Source organism: Camellia sinensis, chromosome 6, assembly GCF_055761805.1.
Source record: "Camellia sinensis isolate YWXY chromosome 6, ASM5576180v1, whole genome shotgun sequence".
NCBI lineage: Eukaryota > Viridiplantae > Streptophyta > Magnoliopsida > Ericales > Theaceae > Camellia > Camellia sinensis.
In genome coordinates, this window is record NC_138966.1 from 127,775,918 (window position 1) to 127,794,485 (window position 18,568).

The 18,568-nt window shown below is 33.5% G+C and overlaps 2 protein-coding genes across 2 annotated transcripts; both read left to right on the forward strand.

Annotated features, from left to right (window-relative positions):
* Nucleotides 1-2,181: 2,181 nt before the first annotated feature.
* LOC114305721 (histone acetyltransferase of the MYST family 1) lies at nt 2,182-18,295 on the forward strand. The gene is made up of 9 exons (XM_028250858.2): nt 2,182-2,561; nt 4,381-4,469; nt 5,243-5,305; nt 7,328-7,537; nt 8,967-9,035; nt 9,640-9,801; nt 16,177-16,270; nt 17,495-17,637; nt 17,899-18,295. Exons 1-9 carry the CDS (start codon nt 2,261-2,263, stop codon nt 18,100-18,102), a joined length of 1,335 nt encoding a protein of 444 aa, XP_028106659.2. The 5' UTR covers nt 2,182-2,260; the 3' UTR covers nt 18,103-18,295.
* On the forward strand, nt 11,947-15,407 carry LOC114292821 (uncharacterized). Its single transcript, XM_082874729.1, has 4 exons — nt 11,947-13,632; nt 13,743-14,555; nt 14,653-14,771; nt 14,864-15,407. The coding sequence occupies exons 1-4, from the start codon at nt 12,666-12,668 to the stop codon at nt 15,326-15,328; spliced, it is 2,364 nt and encodes a 787-aa protein (XP_082730855.1). The 5' UTR covers nt 11,947-12,665; the 3' UTR covers nt 15,329-15,407.
* Nucleotides 18,296-18,568: the final 273 nt, after the last annotated feature.

The window sequence follows — 18,568 nt, forward strand, 5'->3', positions numbered from 1 at the left end:
ATGTATTGAATTCTTATATTTTTTTATATTTTTGATATTTAATGAATTTTTAAAATATTTTTTTACAATTTTTTTACTTTTTAGGTGTATTTTATGTTAGGTGTATCTAAAAAGTAAAAAAAATTGCTTAAAATATTTAAAAAATTCAATAAAAACAAAAAAACACAGAAAATAAGAAAGTGAAATTTTCTGAAAAGTGTTTTCTGAAAAATGAAAACAAACAAGCTGAATTGTCTTTTTTTGTCTACTTACACAAAAAGTTGAGTTTTTTTTAATTTTTCATTTTTTACTGGATTTTTTAAGTATTTTAAGCAAATTTTTTTTTTTAGATACACTTAATCTAGATATACTTAGGGTTCATTTGGGAAGTGAGTTGGTTTTTTAGTTTTTTTTATTTTTTTGACTGTTTTAGCCTGAAGTTAAAAAGTTTCATTTGGGAAGGGCTTTTGTTTTTTTTGTGAGATGAAGAATGTAATGATTATAGATTGGATATGATTTTTGTCTTATTGGGCTAAAAATTCTATTTTATTTTTTGTGGTTAAAATAGCCAAAAAAACTTCAAACTTGGCTTCCCAAATGAAGACAAGTATAATATTTTGTGATTTTTTTTAAAGATTAATGTTTAAGACCCTATTTTTTTCTCACCCCCTTTGACCCCCTCTCTTTCTCATTGGTTGGATTTTTTTATTTTTTTATTTTTGTTTCCCTTGTCCTCCAATCACCACCTGCCGCATGTGTATGGGGGTGGTGATTGGAGGGGTCTCCATCACTCATCTTTTTTAAATTCACCAAATACAAAAATAAAAAATAAAAAAATTTGATGCATTATCTTTATTTTGGTTGTATTCAATGCATTTTTTTAAAAATGTTTGTACAAATTTTCTACTTATTATTAATATATGTAGATTATATTGATCTAATATAGATATAATGGTGGAAATAAAAAAAAAATTATATTCATATATAAAAATTTATTAAAAAAATATTATAAAAATTTTGTGATAGTAATATTGTTTTAAATATAAATCATGTTTATGAGTGTTTTGTTTTAAAGTGAAATGTCACCATTAAACTATATTATTGTGCTTGAAAATTTTATATAAAATTTATGTTTGTATATAATCACTCAATAAGAATATTTTCAGGTAAACTTTAATGATTAAAAGTTATATAATGCAATCATGATGATAGAAATAAGAAATGGTTGGAAAAATGACAAGATAGTCATTTAAAAAAATTTAGGATATGACATTAGCAATCCATAAATAATTTGTAATAAAATTACAAATCTCAAAAAAAAAAATATTGGTTGCGTTTGGTAGAGCTTTCTAAATATGATTTGAGAGTAGAAGTTGTATTATGAGTTTGTGAGTTTTGTAATTATGATTTAGAATTGAGTGGAAAATTTGTTTGGTAAAAGAGTTTTAAATTGAGTGGAGAATTTTTAACATGACATATAGACAAAAACTTATAACTCATAACCAAAATACAATTCAAAATTCTATTAAAGCACATTAAAAAAAATTTAAAATTCGATTTTTTTTTTTTGAATATATAAAAATTAACATATGTCAATTGTAACAAAAAAAAAATTACTGTTCCAGTCAACCGGCCGGACAACCGGTGGGACGTCTGGTTGGTCTAAATTTTTCCGCTTTTGACCCAATTTTCAAAAGTGAGTATAAAATTATGATTTGAAATGCCTAAACAAACATTATATGTAAAATAAGCTATGAAACATTAGTTTCATAGTTGTACCATACAAAGCTAATTTTCAAATGTGAGCGGAGGATTTATATTAAATAAAAATTTTAGAGTGTCATTGTAATTTATCAGTAAAAATTTTAGTAAAAGATATAGAATGTTAAGGTCAAGTTTGACATATTATAAAAAAATTAAAAAGTCAAAAAGTTATTCAAAAAGTTAAAAAATTAATACTATTTATCAAAAGTCAACAATTACGGCTGCACAACTCTTAATCTTAATTTTTTCCTACAAATTAATTTTTATAATTTTTTATTATACATCTTTTTATAAAAAGTTAACTTAAACATTCATAATTTCTTCCTCAATTTTTTTAATTTAAAAAAATAAAAAATACGCTTATTTAAGAGAGCCAAAACAATCTTAAGTGTAATTTACCTTATTATTTTATATTTATTAAGACACAGGATGTTAGTGTTATTTACCTTATATTTATTTAACTCGATGTCGAAATTTGTACTCTTCTGTTCTCCTTCCAATTTTCAAGTAAGAAACGATGGGTTCGATAGAGTCACCGACTGGTACGGAAAACGGCTCAACCCCTTCCGTCGCTGGCGCCCCAAACCAGTCCGCCGGCGACGGACCACTTCCGGCGGCGTCAGATTCCGGCGGAAATTATCCGGCAGAGAACGACGCATCTAGGAAGAGGAAAGCGAGTATGCTGCCATTGGAGGTCGGTACTCGCGTCATGTGCCGTTGGAGGGACGGGAAGTATCACCCCGTCAAGGTCATCGAACGCCGCAAGATGCACAACGGCGGGAACAGCGATTACGAGTACTACGTTCACTACACTGAATGTAAGGATCTATATCACTTTCTTCTATGCCTCTCTTCTCAATTTTGATAGTTAGGGTTAGGGTTTATGTTTATGCCTATAGATGTATTATGTGTATTCGATACGAGCTTGAGAAGTAAACAGAAAAGGACTGTAATTGCAAAGGGTAGAATTTCAGAGGAATGTGTTGAATGCTTAACTGACTAGAACAATTTGGGCTCCGGTTTTTTTGACTTAAAATATTTTACACAAAAAATATATTTTTCTTGTAAAGGAAAAATGTTTTTGTTTTTCTTTTGAGTGGTGCTACATACTAATTAGTGTACGTAGTTATGACATTATTATTCACCCGTTATACAAATTACAAGTATTAAAAATATCTTAAATTATGTTACATCATCAATTAGTACACTTGGTACACTAATTAGTGCATATAGGATTAGTCTTTTTCTTTTTCTGGTTGACACTTAAAACAAAAATATTTTATTGCTGAAAAGAGAAATTTGATTCAAGCTCCATTTGTTTTGCAGTGTTACAAAAAACAATATATATATATATTTTATTGTAAATTGATTTTACATAGAAAAAATGTTTTTCCTTTTCGGGGTTTGATTGACACTTGAAACAAAAATATTTTTTATTGCCCAAACCAGAAATTGGGATTCAATAAAGTGTTATTTATTACTTTTTAGTGAGTGATGATATTTATTTGAAAAGACTGAAAGTGTTGAAAAGGTAGTAAGTGAGAGTAAACTTTGTAAAAATTGACTTGCACAAATTTTAAAGGTAAGTCATTTTTGGAAAAATGATGCAAAAATATTTTTCTTAAAAAATGTTTTACTTGCTTTTTGTTCAACTAAACAACGAAAAATGAGTAAATATTTTTAACAAAAACATTTTATGTCAAAACAAACGGAGCCTTTATTACACAATATACTAGATCGTAGTTCAAGATCAACTATCCAAAAATTAACCTACTTTTGACTTGCTAACTGCTTACTTGACGGCTAACTGTCCAACTGTTTTAACTACTTATTTAATCACTCAAAGCTCATTGGTTGTTTTGCTTCCGGGCGCATAACCGGCCTGCTCAGCACTCCATTAATGTTTGCATCAGTTTCTACATGAGGTGCGTTTGATTTGTTCTCCTTTGGCTACCCAGAAAAAAAGAGAAGAAACGAAAGAGAGGAAAATTTGGAACGTTTTGCTTTAAATGGTCAGGGTTTGCAAGAGTTGAGTAATTTAGGGAGAATTTCACTTTGTCAGTTGTGTGGTATAGACTATGTGCACATAACTACTGTCATTTGAAAATGACCACTTTAACTTGTGTGGTTTGTGAACTAAATGCAATGTCACCTTTTCTATCCAAATTAACAGAAAATGCATTACAGTCACCTATGTTCCCTATGATAAGGAGTTATGTGCTCATAATCTATACCACAAGGGGTGAAGTGAAGGGTTTAGTTCAGAAAAGAGGAAGAAGATAAAGGTATTAAAGTCAATTTACAAATAATGTCAATGAAAATTAGAGGTGTGTTTTTGTCCACCAATGCCAGGGGATTAAGTAGTTATCTACTGTGTGTGGGGCCTTGTTTATCAATTTTGATATTCTAGTGCTATTATTTGTACTGTGAGTCTGCCATTGTGAGGAATTAGCTTTGGCAGATATTAAATTTGTTATACATACTGTCAAATTTTTTGCACTGCCACTGATTGATTTCATGGCATGTTATGTTATGTATTATAAAACTTATTCACTAAGGAAGTAAACTGCCAGAAATATTATTTTTTATTTTTAATTATTGTGTTTTATTTATTTCATGCTATTTGGTTTCTTTCAGTCAATAGGAGGCTTGATGAATGGGTTAAACTTGAACAACTTGATCTTGATTCAGTGGAGACTGTTGTAGATGAAAAGGTGGAGGATAAGGTAATATTTCTGTTCGTGTTCTTCATTTGAAACTTTGAGTAATACTGAATTCGTTTGTCCAGTATGTTAAGATTCAGAGATAGAGGTCCTTCTAGTAATATGGCTTGCAGTTTATACTTCCATTAGTGTGCAAACTGCAAGCAATATAGAACATGTCCTACTATTGCTTTCCCATCTTGATCATGGACAATGTTATGTATTATGCACCAAAGGACAATCTATCTTTGATCTATTCCAATGTTATGGATTGTGTTGCCAACTTGATCGTGGATATGTTTTGTTATTGTTTTTCATTTCCTTGTTTATGTTTTTTTTTCTTTTCTTTTCTTCTTTCTTATTTGGGGGTTTGGGGGTGGGTGGGAGTAAGGTTTTAGGGTTCTTTGTAAACCTTATGTTATACAAACTCTTCCAAATTTGTGAACTACCCATGTTGGACACTCGATACTTGAGTAAGGGTATGAGATATATGTTTGATGTGTTAGTTTGACATGCACCTCATCAAGTATGCTTAAATTGTCACATTTACTTTGTAACTATGCGTATTAGTCCCATTTAATGCACAAATTGTTCTATGTCATTTTATTGAAAAAAATAGTATTTAAGAAATAAAAATTCTAGCTGTGGCATGGTGTCCTTGAACATGAGAATTAGATAATCTAACACACACACACATACACATGCCCACACTTGAGTCCATGTAACAAACATGTTGTGGAAAACAATATTTTTATTAATGCTGATTGAAATGATTTCTTCACCCTTGATATTTTTAGGTAACAAGCTTGAAAATGACGCGCCATCAGAAACGTAAAATTGACGAGACACACGTGGAGGAGGTATGCACTTATCACCACTCTTACTTTTGTTCCCTCCTGATTGCTGCATAAGTTGTTTTTGTTTTTGTTTTATCGGCGAATATATGGTGAAAACTTTTATAGAATGGTTTTATGCCTTTTAATTAATTGTCATTATTGGTTATTGGCGAATCAAAAAAAGAAGAAGAAAATTTATTGTAATTAATTGTTGATTAGTCAAAGGTTTTTTTTAAGGTCATGCTAACAACAACCCTATGGGCTGTCATTAAGGTGGAAATAGTTAGAATTCCAATGCGCTTTTCACATATTCCCATACTTTTTTACATTACACGTACAACAAGACTAATGACCCCCATTGTGTGGTCATTAACATTCTTGTTTTTTTTATAAACAAATGTATAAAAGAAAGTGCCAACTGGGGCAGGAACTTGTACACAAAGTATAGAAAAGGAAACAACAATAATTATACCGAAAGCCCGCTTATATTTCTACATGCGTATGCAATTCCCTTAGAAAATTACAAAAGAATACAACAAAAAAGTAAAACCTTCTCTAAGCCAAAAGAGCAATGATGCCAACAACTTTCCTTTCAAGGCATAGATCAGGTATTCCTTCTCTACAATTCCTCTCTATCTAAGTGCACTATATAATGCATAAAAGAGGCACATCCCAAACCCTCCTATTACCATTCCGTAGGCATCCTTTACTTTTTTTGTTTTTTTTTGTATTTTGATCAACAACAATATAAAAAAAAAACTTTGTAAAAAAGAAACATAGGTAAAATACATTAAAAAGGACAAGAAGTCCACCAAGTAAAAGAAAAGAAATAAAATTAAACATGGCAAACAACCTTCTAATCTATAGAAATCAATAATAGAGGCACCCCATTAAAGGGAGATGATATCGAAACCCAAAAGATGACCAATAACAATCGTTGTCCCGTAGCTCATCATGTTCAAGCTTGTCCATAAAAAGTTCTTACATTTATTTTTGTCTAGATAATCCAAACCACAACATAAATCAAATTCTTCCATAGGAATTGGGCCCTCTTAGTCTTAGCACAACCAAAATTTCTATAATCAACAATGAACATACTGGTACACAAACATGGAACTACCCAATCAACCTCCGCGAACTGAATTAGATGATACCATAATGCCATAGCCACAAGACAATATAGATATAAAAGATCAATGCTTTCCAACTTCCTCCTGCACATAATGCACCATTATGGAAGAAAAAATTTTGGTCTCTTGTTTTGAAACCTTTCATTAATATTGAGTTTCTTATGAGTTAAAGTTAAAAGACGATCCGAAGATTTTAACCTTGAAGTTCACACATGCTTCCCAAATTAACTTACGAGGAAGAAAAAAAACATTAGGTTAGTATCATCAATAATCTTCTGATTCTATGAAGTCCAAGGTGACCTACGTGAAATTCCAAATCTGCTCATTTTCATGTTAGCATGCTCCACATCACTCTGTTGCCTTCCTTAGATGCCTGTTACCATTGTTGGAAATTTTTTTGGGGCCTTTATTTCATGATCGCAGTGTGTTCACCGTATACCCTTATTTGTATCTTCTTTTTCTTGAAGTGAGTATTTCGCAATGTCCACGGTCTGCTAGTTTCATTATGCTGGCCAGGTTTAGAAAGTGATAGTAGTAAGAATAAGTAAGAAAGAGAAGAGCTAAGATTCTAGAAAGGAAGCTAGTTTTTGTAGACATTTTTTAAAGAACTTGTAGCACCTAGTACTTCTTGTATGCATCAGATTTGTTGATTTGAATTTGGATCTTGGTGATCGTTATCCATGTAATCTCTCTCTCTCTCTCTCTCTCTCTCTCACACACACACACACACACACACACACATAAAGGATTGACTATATAAATTAATTGGATTTGAACCACGTAATATCTGATAATTTTATGTTAATAGAGAATTGACTTAAGTCACATGCTTTTGCTTCCTTTTTCAGTTTTATTTTGTTGTTGTCTTGAGGTTTCAATAAATGATAATCTGAAGATGTTATTTTCAACTGTGCAGGGCCACGAGGAGCTTGATGCTGCCAGCTTGCGTGAACATGAAGAATTCACCAAAGTTAAGAATATAGCGACTATAGAGCTTGGAAGATATGAGATTGAGACATGGTACTTCTCTCCCTTTCCACCAGAATACAATGACTCTTTGCAGCTGTACTTTTGTGAGTTTTGCCTCACTTTCATGAAGCGCAAAGAACAGCTTCAGAGGCATATGGTGAGCTTTGCCTCAATTTTTTTCTATCTGGCATTGCTTTCTCCAATTCAGATTGTGGCATAGAATATTTGTAATGAGAAAGAAAAGCAGTGTTGAACCTGTAGACTAGTATATTAATTTTTGCAGGATGTTGTAGTCAAGTATTTGCATGCATAAAGTTACCTATGTGCCTGCAAAATGTAAATGCTTCCCTTTGATTTCATCTACCTTGTTTCTTCTTCCTTATAGGAGACACCCTCTCATCCTATGTGATGGTTATATCCTTAACATAACCTCTTACGTTGGGTAGTATTTTGTGCTGCATGGATTCTTACTGTCAATATGACATAGATATGGGGTGTATGGATGAGGTCTGTGTCCAATATGTATCAGACAGGTTCATATATGTGGGGATTTAAACATCATGTACTTCATATTTGTCACATGCTTATAGTTCGTTTGGCAAGTGGTGATTTTTGCCAAAAAATCACTTAAAAAATCAAAAAGCCAACAACCTATACCAAAAAGTCAAAGATTCCCTTTTCTCTCTACTTTTTGCACATCTTTTCGTAAAAAATCAAAAAGTCATCCCAAATATAATAGTTTTTTTTACATTATATATTAGCCAAAAAGCCAAAAAGTTACTAAAAAAGCCTGTTCTCAAACGATACCAAAGTAGTAAAATGAAGTTGTGAATAGTGGAGTTATCTGCTTGTTTCGAGGGTCTCAAAGGCTTTGTTCTATCTATAACAATATGTTAAGAATTACAGTTTTCCAAGGTGTGTCTCATTCAATTCCATGGTTAGAGAGCCGGCTTCTTATGGTGTTACATAGTTGGGTTACAGTTTCCGTTGACCCAGATGTTCTGGCTTTTATAGATTTTGTGGAAGACTTGATTAGTTAGTTTTGTTTGGAGCCTAAGTGGGTTTTATATTCTTTGTATTCTTTGCATCCTCTTGATGCTTTTCTAATAAATTTTGATTATTTATCCAAAAAAAAAGAAGTTACAGTTTTCCAGGCAGTTTGAGTCAAACACAAATCATTGGGATTGTTGTTCTTGCTTTGGCTAAAGGGGATTTAATTGTGGGAAGAATTTCAATTATTTTGATAATTGCTGTATTTAGGTATTAAATATTCTTTTAGGCAAACTTGTATATATGTTTTACATGTACATTTTTTTTTTGGGGTAAAATAATGGTTGAAGTTTTTTTTTTTTCATGTTCTGCTATTGTATAGAGGTCTGAAAATTTCATGTACGATGTTGAATTAGAGGTGAAAGTTTTTACTTTCCAATCCTCAGATTTTATTCTTAGACAATCCTTTGTTAATTTTTAGATTCTTTTTTTCCCACCCTATAAGGTCATCTTAAGCTTTTATGGCATTTCCTGTCAAGAAAGAAATATCTAATGGGAGCTATATTTATTTTCTAATTTTTGCCTTGTGTCTGAAGAGGAAATGCGATCTCAAGCATCCCCCTGGTGATGAGATATATCGAAGTGGTACCCTGTCAATGTTTGAGGTATGCTCTCATGCCCTCCAATTATTATTTCTTTTCGTTATTTTTTGGGCTTAGCTTCCTGTTTCTTATTTAATCTCATCATGGTCAAGGTTTGCATACCCTGTCATTGTTTAATTGGATGAAACTTCAAAATTGTAGTATGTAGTTTTAGCTTGGTTTCGAAATGTAGATTTATGCTTTGTAACATGGTCTTGGGAAGAACTTAACTCCAAAAGTTAGCTTGTGAAATGAGGTTACGCTCACGCTTATACACTGCACATCTCCTTTGTACATAGGTGATGTGAGACTTTGCTTAACATCGTCTCGCACGCATAGCATGCAGGGCCTGCGAAACACAGGCTACCCATCCCTACGGTACATCTAGCTCTGATACCACGTGACACGGTCTTGGGTAGACTTTGCTACACTTACACCCTGCACATCCCCTTTATACCCTGCACATGCCCTTTGTACCCAGGCAACGTGAGAGTTTGCTTCACAGTTTTCAATATCTTCTTTTCATATTGTATTTCACACATTAAATGGAAATTTATTACAATTGCATGGACATGGTGTCTACAGTTCATTTAGCTTTTCTGAGTTATAATGTCTTGAAATTAAACAGATTGATGGCAAAAAGAACAAGGTTTATGGACAAAATCTTTGCTATTTGGCGAAATTGTTCCTGGATCACAAGACACTGTATTATGACGTTGACCTGTTTCTGTTTTACGTGCTTTGTGAATGTGACGATCGGGGATGCCACATGGTTGGCTACTTTTCTAAGGTAATTGTTTTTGTTTGAGAGTTTCTTTGAAATCCCCCTTCCCTTAATGCTGTCCTGCTATATTTATTTGAATTTATTTTTTGGGAACTGAAAGTTTCTAAAATAATGTTTAATTTAGCATGTCATGTAGGTCTCACACTGTTTACTGGCATGCACAATGAATTTGTTATGTGAATGATTAATAATCTTTTGGTGAATCTGTGCTATTGGTAGTTTCTTTAACATGGGTTGTGTTAGTAAAAATGAATCAAAATTGAAAATTGATCTATCTTCTTATGCTAAATTGCGTTGTAGTTCACCCATTTGATTTTTGGCTTGGGGATTAGTGAAGTCAAGGCCTATGGTTTGTGTTAAAGTGGACCTGAAATGGGAGTCATATGTCCTCTTATTGAATCACACAACTGCATATCGATATGTATATATACTTGCAAATGCCACTCTGTGTTTAATAAGCACACACAAGAGCATAATTCTGGCGCAAGCAAGGTTCTGAAAAGCGGTTGCGGTCGCCGTAACGGTGGCGGTGGCGCGGCTGCGGCTGCGGTTGCGGGGTGTAAAGGCCGTAGCGTAACGGTTGCGGTAACCGGAACCGTGAATTTTTTTATTTTTCGCACAATTTGAAAAAAATTTAATAATACGCATATTTTTTTTCCATGATCATATTTATTGGGTTTTAAAATAAATATTGATCAAATTTTATAAATTTTTAAGTTTGATCCAATATATTTCATATTTTTAAATCACTAAAAACTGAGTTTTTTACATTTTGTTTTAATAATTAATAACTTTATATTATACAAAAAATCAATCACTAACTATTATATATAAGATAAACAATGACAAAAGTAAGAGAATAAATAAAAGCCTAAATATATATATATATATATATTAGTCAAGTCAAATAGATAATGACCACACATATTATTATTATTATTATTATTATTATTATTATTATTATCAAACAATATATAGATAGACACACACAAACAAAATGGTTGAGTGATAGCAGCTAAATAGAATGACATAGGTCTTACAGCTTCAACAAATCAATAACATGTTCCTCATCTTCTTTCTTTTCTCTCTATCTCTTGTTCCCTCTTCATCTTCCCTCTTTTCTCTCTATCTCTTTTCCCCTATTTTCATATTTTTTTTTTCCGAAAGAAGCAATTCGGAATCGTTACGTAACGGTGCGTAACAGGCCGTTACGGCACCGTTACAACCGTTATAGCAGCTGCTATAGGCGATACACTTGTGAATCTCAATCACACTGCAAAAGCGGCCGTAACGGGTGGCGGTAACTACCACAACCGTTACGTAACAAGCGGCCGTAACGGGTGGCGGTAACTACCACAACCGTTACGTAACGGCGTTACGTAACGGTTGCGGCCGCTTTTTAAAACCTTGTATAGTACAGTCTATTGTGAAGAACTTCTATCAAACAAAGGCAAGTGTAGTGGTAAAATAATGTAGATTCAGCGTTTTGGATCATATCTGGTGGTTTGGACAGGAGAGCCCTGCATGGGAAATGTAAATTTTGATAATGGCTCCTGTAAGAGAAGTATAAACCGTTTTGTTTGGTGCTAATAGTCAATGTCATTACATTTAGATCCCTTTTTTCTTTTTTTCCATCTTCTTTTGTGTGTGTGTTAACACCATATCATCAAGCACAGTGTTGTCAAAGGCGTGCCTAGGCGCACGCCTAGGCGCAAGGCGAGTCGAGGCTCAGCAGCTGCGCCTGTGCAGGTACCAGGCGAGGCGAATTGAACCAGGCGCTCGCCTTAGACGCGACTTGATCAAGGCGAGAGAGGCGCAAGGCGATCGCCTAGGCGCGACTCAGTGTTCAAGTCGTAGATCTGATCTAACGGCTCAGATAACCTTTCGAATGGCTCGTAATCACAGAGGATTACGACCCATGTACCATATGAGACAAATAGGAACCCTAATCGATCGATTACGAACCTGTGTTCCAAAAAAGAAGTCTGCGACTCGACTTCTCGCGACTCGACTTCGATCGACTTCTCGCAGGTTCGACTTCGCAGGTTCTCTATTGACTTCGCAGGCTCGAGTTCAACTTCGATCGGCTTCGCAGATCGACTCTCTCCCCTTCTCCTTCTTCTTCGATCGTCTTCACAGGTTCTGTTTTTTTTTTTTTTTTTTTTTTTCTTTTCTTTTACCTTCGTTGAAGGTGATCTGTTTTTATTTTTTATTTTTTTTTTCTTTTCTTTTCTTTTGATTATGATAAATAAATAAATAAATAAATAAATAAATAAATAACTTAATTAATTGATAAATAAATTCATAAATAACTTAATTAATTGATTATGATAAATTAATTAATTCATAAATTAATTAATTCATAAATAAATAAATAAATAAATAAATTGATTATGATAAATAAATAAATAATTTTTTTTTTCAATTATTTGACTTTCATAACCCTGATTATTACATAAACAAATAAATAAATTAATTAATTCATACATACATACATAAATAAAAAAATAGATATATTACATTTATTATGATTATATTATACTGAAATTGATTCATCATTATACTGAAATTAATTAATTCACCATTAATTAAAAAAATTGAAAATTGATTCATAACATTAATTAATTCATACATTACATACATTAAATTACATACATTATACATTAATAGAAAATTGAATGTAACATAGGAATAAATGTAATGGAATGTACATTAATTAATTAATTCATCATTAATTAAAAAAATAGAAAATTGATTCATACATTACATTCATTAATTAATTCATCACATAACATGCATTACATTCATTATACTGAAATTATTTTTTTGTTATTTATTTTTTGTGTTGTGTAGTAAGTACTAAGTAGAAAATGACATCGGAAAGTAATAGAAAAGATCCGGCGTGGCAATATGCCCATTTGGTGGAGGAGAACAATTTAAACAAGTTTGAGTGTAATTTTTGTGGTAAAGTATCAAATGGAGGCGTTTATCGGGTGAAACAACACCTTGTGGGAGGTTATAGGAATGTCACTGCTTGCCCGAAGTGTCCTTCTCATGTAAGAGAAGAGATTAGAGAGTTCATGTCCAAAAAAAAGACACAAAAAGAAGAAATGAACATGTTGCCTGATTTCGATGACATGGACATGGAAGATGAAGATGAAGATGATGATGTCGTTGAGATCAATGTCAATCAACACCGCAAGTTGACAAGTAGTAGCCAAGGTTCATCCAAATCCAAATCCAAATCAAAAACGCCAAAGAGAAAAGGGCCTATGGATGTTTACTTCACACCCAATCCTGAATCAGTGGTGAAAAATCGAAAAGACAAAGCAAAAGGGAAACAAATCAAAATTGATGCAAATGACCCTTACAAAAAAGAAATGAGAGCTCGAGCACTACAAAGATTTGCAAGGTGGATGTATGATGCTGGCATCCCTTTTAATGCAGTAAATTATGAGAGTTTTGGACCAATGATTGAAGCCATTGGCCAATATGGTCCTGGTATGAAGCCACCGACATACTATGAAGTGCGGGTTACCCAACTCAAAAAAGAAGTGAAACATACTGAAGATTTGATGAAGAATCATAAAGAGGATTGTGCAAAATACGGTTGTTCCATAATGGCAGATGGTTGGACTGATAAGAGAGGAAGGACATTGATTAACTTTTTAGTTAATTGTCAAAGAGGAACCATGTTTGTTGAGTCGGTTGATGCTTCTAGCTATTCAAAGGATGGGCAAAAGCTATTTGAATTACTAGACAAGTTTGTGAAGAAAGTTGGAAAAGAGAATGTGGTGCAAGTTATCACTGATAGTGCTGCAGCTAATGTGTTGGCGGGTAAGAATATTTCCTCATTCCTTACATCAAAATTGTTTACTCATAGTTTGTTTTGTATTTAAAATTTAAAAACTTGAAAATAATAATTCTTCATTATTGTTACATTATAGGGAGGTTTTTGGAAGCTAAGTATGAACACTTGTATTGGACACCATGTGCTGCTCATTGTTTGGACTTGATGTTAGAAGACATTTTCAAGATACCTAGACTGAAAAAGACATTTGAAAGGGGTATTGCAGTACATGGCTACATTTACAATCGGCCTACGTTGCTAAACATGATGAGGCGCTTTACAAATTTGAAGAATTTGATCAAGCCTGCAAAAACTAGATTTGCAACCGCCTTTTTGACTTTGTCTAGGATGCATCAACAAAAAAACAATTTGAGAAAGATGGTCACCTCCGAAGACTGGACCTCAAGCAAATGGGCAAAGGAGCCACAAGGTAAAAGAATGGCACAAACTTTGTTGATGCCTTCATTTTGGAATACTGTTGTGTTTGCCCTTAAGGTCTTGGGTCCTCTTGTCAAAGTGCTTAGATTGGTTGATACCGAGAAGAAACCTCCCATGGGATACATTTATGAGGCAATGGATAGGGCAAAAGAATGCATTGCAAGTTCATTTGATCATAAAGAAGAGAAGTATAATGAAATTTTCGAAATCATTGACAAAAGATGGGATGTTCAATTGCATCGACCTTTACATGCAGCGGCACATTTTCTTAACCCAGAATTCTTTTATCCAAAAGCGTTAGAGGTGCAAAGAGATCATGAAGTGATGAATGGGTTTTATGAATGCATGCAAAGGTTGGTCCCGGATGTCACTGTTCAAGATTTGATCACTAATGAGATGAGTATTTATATGAAGGCTGAGAGTCTTTTTGGCAAGTCTGTTGCGATTAGGCAAAGAAATACAAGAGCACCAGGTAATATATTATAGACTCATAGAGTTTATTTTTAGTAATACTTTTAGTAAAACTTAATACTTGGTAACAATTATTTCTAACTAGTGGATTATCGCAGCTGATTGGTGGGCATCATATGGTTCTTATACTCCAAACTTGCAAACTTTTGCCATAAAAGTCCTTAGCCTAACATGTAGTTCATCGGGTTGTGAACGAAATCGGAGTGTATTTGAACATGTGAGTATTTAACATTCTAACTAATTTTTTGTTCAATTCAAATATTTTTTATTCTAATTATATAGAATTTAATATCTTTTTAATAATTGCAGCTTCATAGCAAGAAAAGAAATAGATTGGAACAACAACGTCTCAATGATTTAGTGTATGTCAAATACAATAGAACATTGAGATTTAGGTATGACATGCGCAACACTCTTGATCCCATATCTTTGCAAAATATTGATGAAAGCAATGAGTGGTTGCTTGGGAGGATGGATGGAGAATCAGATGAAGATAATGAGCTTGTGTTTGATGATGATGATGGCTTGACGTGGGCCACTGTTGCTAGAGCTTCTGGAGTAGAAGAAAGTAGCCATGCAAGTAGAGCAACAAGTTCACGCTCAAAGGCACAACCGAGGATATCTAAATCATCAACATTGACTCCACTTCAATTAATAGATGAAGAGGAAGCGGGCTCAGATGACACAGAGGAGGAAGATGTTGAGGGATACAAATCAACTGATGGAGAAGAAGATGATAGTTTGCTTGCCATTGATGTTGAGAATGATGATTGACTGACACCGACCTAACCTACTCTTTCTTTTGATATTGATGTTTTAAAGTGTTAAGACATATATTAGTATTTGTTGGATATTTATGTTTTAGATGTTTAGTGTTTATGTTTTTATTTTATTGAATGTGGATTATTTGATCTTTAAAAATTGAAATGTTATGTAATATGTACTTTCATGGCTTTGAGAATTATTCTATATTTTGTCTTGAATCTTGATTACTTTTTATTTTTTAAAAAATTGTCTTAGTACTATGAATGATTAGTCTACATTAATTTTTCTATTTTTTACGAATACTGTGCGCCTTACTTCAATAAAGCCCGCGCCTCGCCTTGCGCCTTGCGCCTAGGCTCCAAGAGACCTTCGGCGCCTTAGTGCGCCTTGAGCCTTTAAAAACACTGATCAAGCAGATAGTGCCTAAAGTGGTTCAACTTGTTTGTTTCTTTGTTTGTGTTGGTTCCCTGCCCCTTCCTATTAATGTCGCACTTAAGTTTCTTACTACATGTTTGCTGGCGTGTTATGAGTCACAGACATAGAGGTAGACATATACACAAGGACACACAATTTTTTAACTAATGTCCTTCAGAAGGGTGCATTCCACTGGGTAGCCTCCAATTGAGATGACAGACAGATTTAGAATTTATGTTCTGGAGTATTCTATTGTTGTATTTGTATGTGAAATAAACTTTGGGCAGGTAGGCTGTATCTGTCAACTTACAGCCACAAGTGAGTTTTTGACTTTTGAAAAGCTGAAGGCAGTTTGTGATAAATGTTTAAATTCCTGAAGATTAATGTTTAAATTATGTTGAAATTTAATGTCTCTTACCATGCTTTGTCATCCAATGGTGCAGGAAAAGCATTCAGAGGAGTCCTATAACTTGGCCTGCATTCTGACTCTTCCTCCCTATCAGAGGAAAGGCTATGGAAAGTTCCTAATTGCATTTTGTAAGCTCTCCTGTTTAATTTCTCTGTCTTTTATTTTTTAATTTATAGAACCGTGAGGTTGTGGCTTTTGAACTAGAGGGCAGCTATTTTGTGCAAATTATGCCACAGGTTAGGTCTGTGCCCAATCTACCCCTCCCATGCCTCATCTAATGGGGACTGAACTGAGCGTAACAATTCCTCTTTCTTTGTGTTCAGTATAAATAGTGCAGAATATTAATAGACCCCATCCCCTCCAACTTTGTGATTTTTCATATTCAATCTTAGTTGGGAATGTATGAGTTCAAAGCTTTTGGTCAATGTTTTCAAAATCGAAAATGGCAATCTAATTCAAGATTATTTGAGTTAGTACATAGCTCACTGGTGTCTCTTGCTAAAGTAAAGCTAGAGACCCCTAAATTTGCCTACACTGACGTGGCGGGGTTAGGTCCTAGTTGGTTGATTCATAAACAAATCAGCAACTGACATAGAACAGTCCATGTCATTGGGGGTAAATTTAGTGGTAACATTTTAGGAGTCTTATGCATTTTCCCTTCCTAAATTATGGGAGTAAAATAGAAATGTTGGATGGAGTCAATTGTACTCCACAAGATGTAGTTTATAGAACTTACCCTAGACTTGAGAAAGCCCTCAGCAAGAAATTGACAGGATTTTTAATTAGGGCCAATTTGTTTTCACATCTTTCCTCATTATCTTCCTTAACTTACTAGTCTGACATGACCAAAGGTTGTATCCATATTGCTAGAAGGATTTGAGTCTACTGACACCACTAGTGCAATGTTAATGCCTGGTTATCAGGGTGCTCACTGCTCAACCTGTTTGGCATTAGTTAAAAAAGTTGCATTTTTTCAAACTTTTTTGTCTTTAATGAATTTTGTAAATGTGTCAATTATTTACTTTTTAGGTCTGTCTAGTCTAGAAGAATCAAAGAAGTTTTGAAAAAAATCCAAAAAACATACCAAAAAAATTTAACTGTTTTAGTTTTTTCTTTTGTCTTTAGTGGATTTTTTTTCAATTTTCAATTTTTTTTTTTTTTAAAACTTTTCAAGCCTGTCTAAAAGTGTAAAGTTTCTTGAAATTTTTTGAAAAAAAGTCTAATTTGGAGTAACCACCAGCTGATATCAGTCAGGAGAGGTTGGGGCATAACCCAGTGCTACTACTGATCTGTCTTTGTTATTGATTTTTAAGTGAATAATAATTGCTAATGTCATTTCAAACATGATGCAGCTTATGAGCTTTCCAAGAAAGAAGGTAAAGTTGGAACACCTGAAAGACCCCTTTCGGACCTGGGGCTGCTAAGCTACAGAGGGTACTGGACACGGGTTCTTCTAGACATTTTGAAAAAGCACAAGGGCAACATATCTATTAAGGTATATGTTGGAATGTGTGCTGAAATTGTCCAAAGTTTAATAGTTCAATTGCTCCATTAAGTTCTCTGTATCTTATTACTCGAGAGGTATTCTTGTCTTTCAGATGGCTATGGAAGGAAAATATATGGTCATTTTAGAAAAATCTAATTGTGCGATTGATTGCTTCTATTTATATTATTATCTCTCTCCCGCTCCTTTCCCAACACATCTGTTCTATATTGTCTCTAACATGGCCTCTGCAAATACTTGCTCTCCCTGCAGGAGCTTAGTGACATGACAGCCATTAAGGCGGAGGATATCTTGAACACCCTTCAGGGCTTGGAATTGATCCAGTATCGAAAAGGGCAGCATGTAATTTGTGCAGATCCGAAGGTCTTGGATCGTCATTTGAAAGCCGCAGGCCGTGGTGGACTTGAGGTAGATGTCTGCAAATTGATATGGACTCCCTATAAAGAGCAGAGTTGATGGTCTAAAACCTTTGTATTTTTATGTATTCAGCTTCTAGGTTGTATAAACTAGATGAAAGTTATTGGCTCGCTGGTGCTCTGTTTTTAAGTTATACATGTATTGACAGTTGCTGATATGTAGATTTATTACACCGATGTATTAATTGGAGTTTTTTTATTCATTTTATATATCTGAATACTGATTTTTATTATATATATATATATTTAGTATGCTAAGTTGTTGAAAGAGCCAAGTTTTGTGATTTGCCATTTCCCACCATTACTGATATTGTTATAAAAATTGTCCTAATAGTTAGCCATTTAGCTATTTTGTTTCAATAGTTTTGGTATATAGATAGAAATCAATCACAAAATCGGATATAGAACCCACATACATGGATAATATAGTACACAGATTTGTTTGTGGGTTCATTTTGAAAAGTTTATTATACATTATGTATCCGGTTCATGAATTTTGGTGCTCC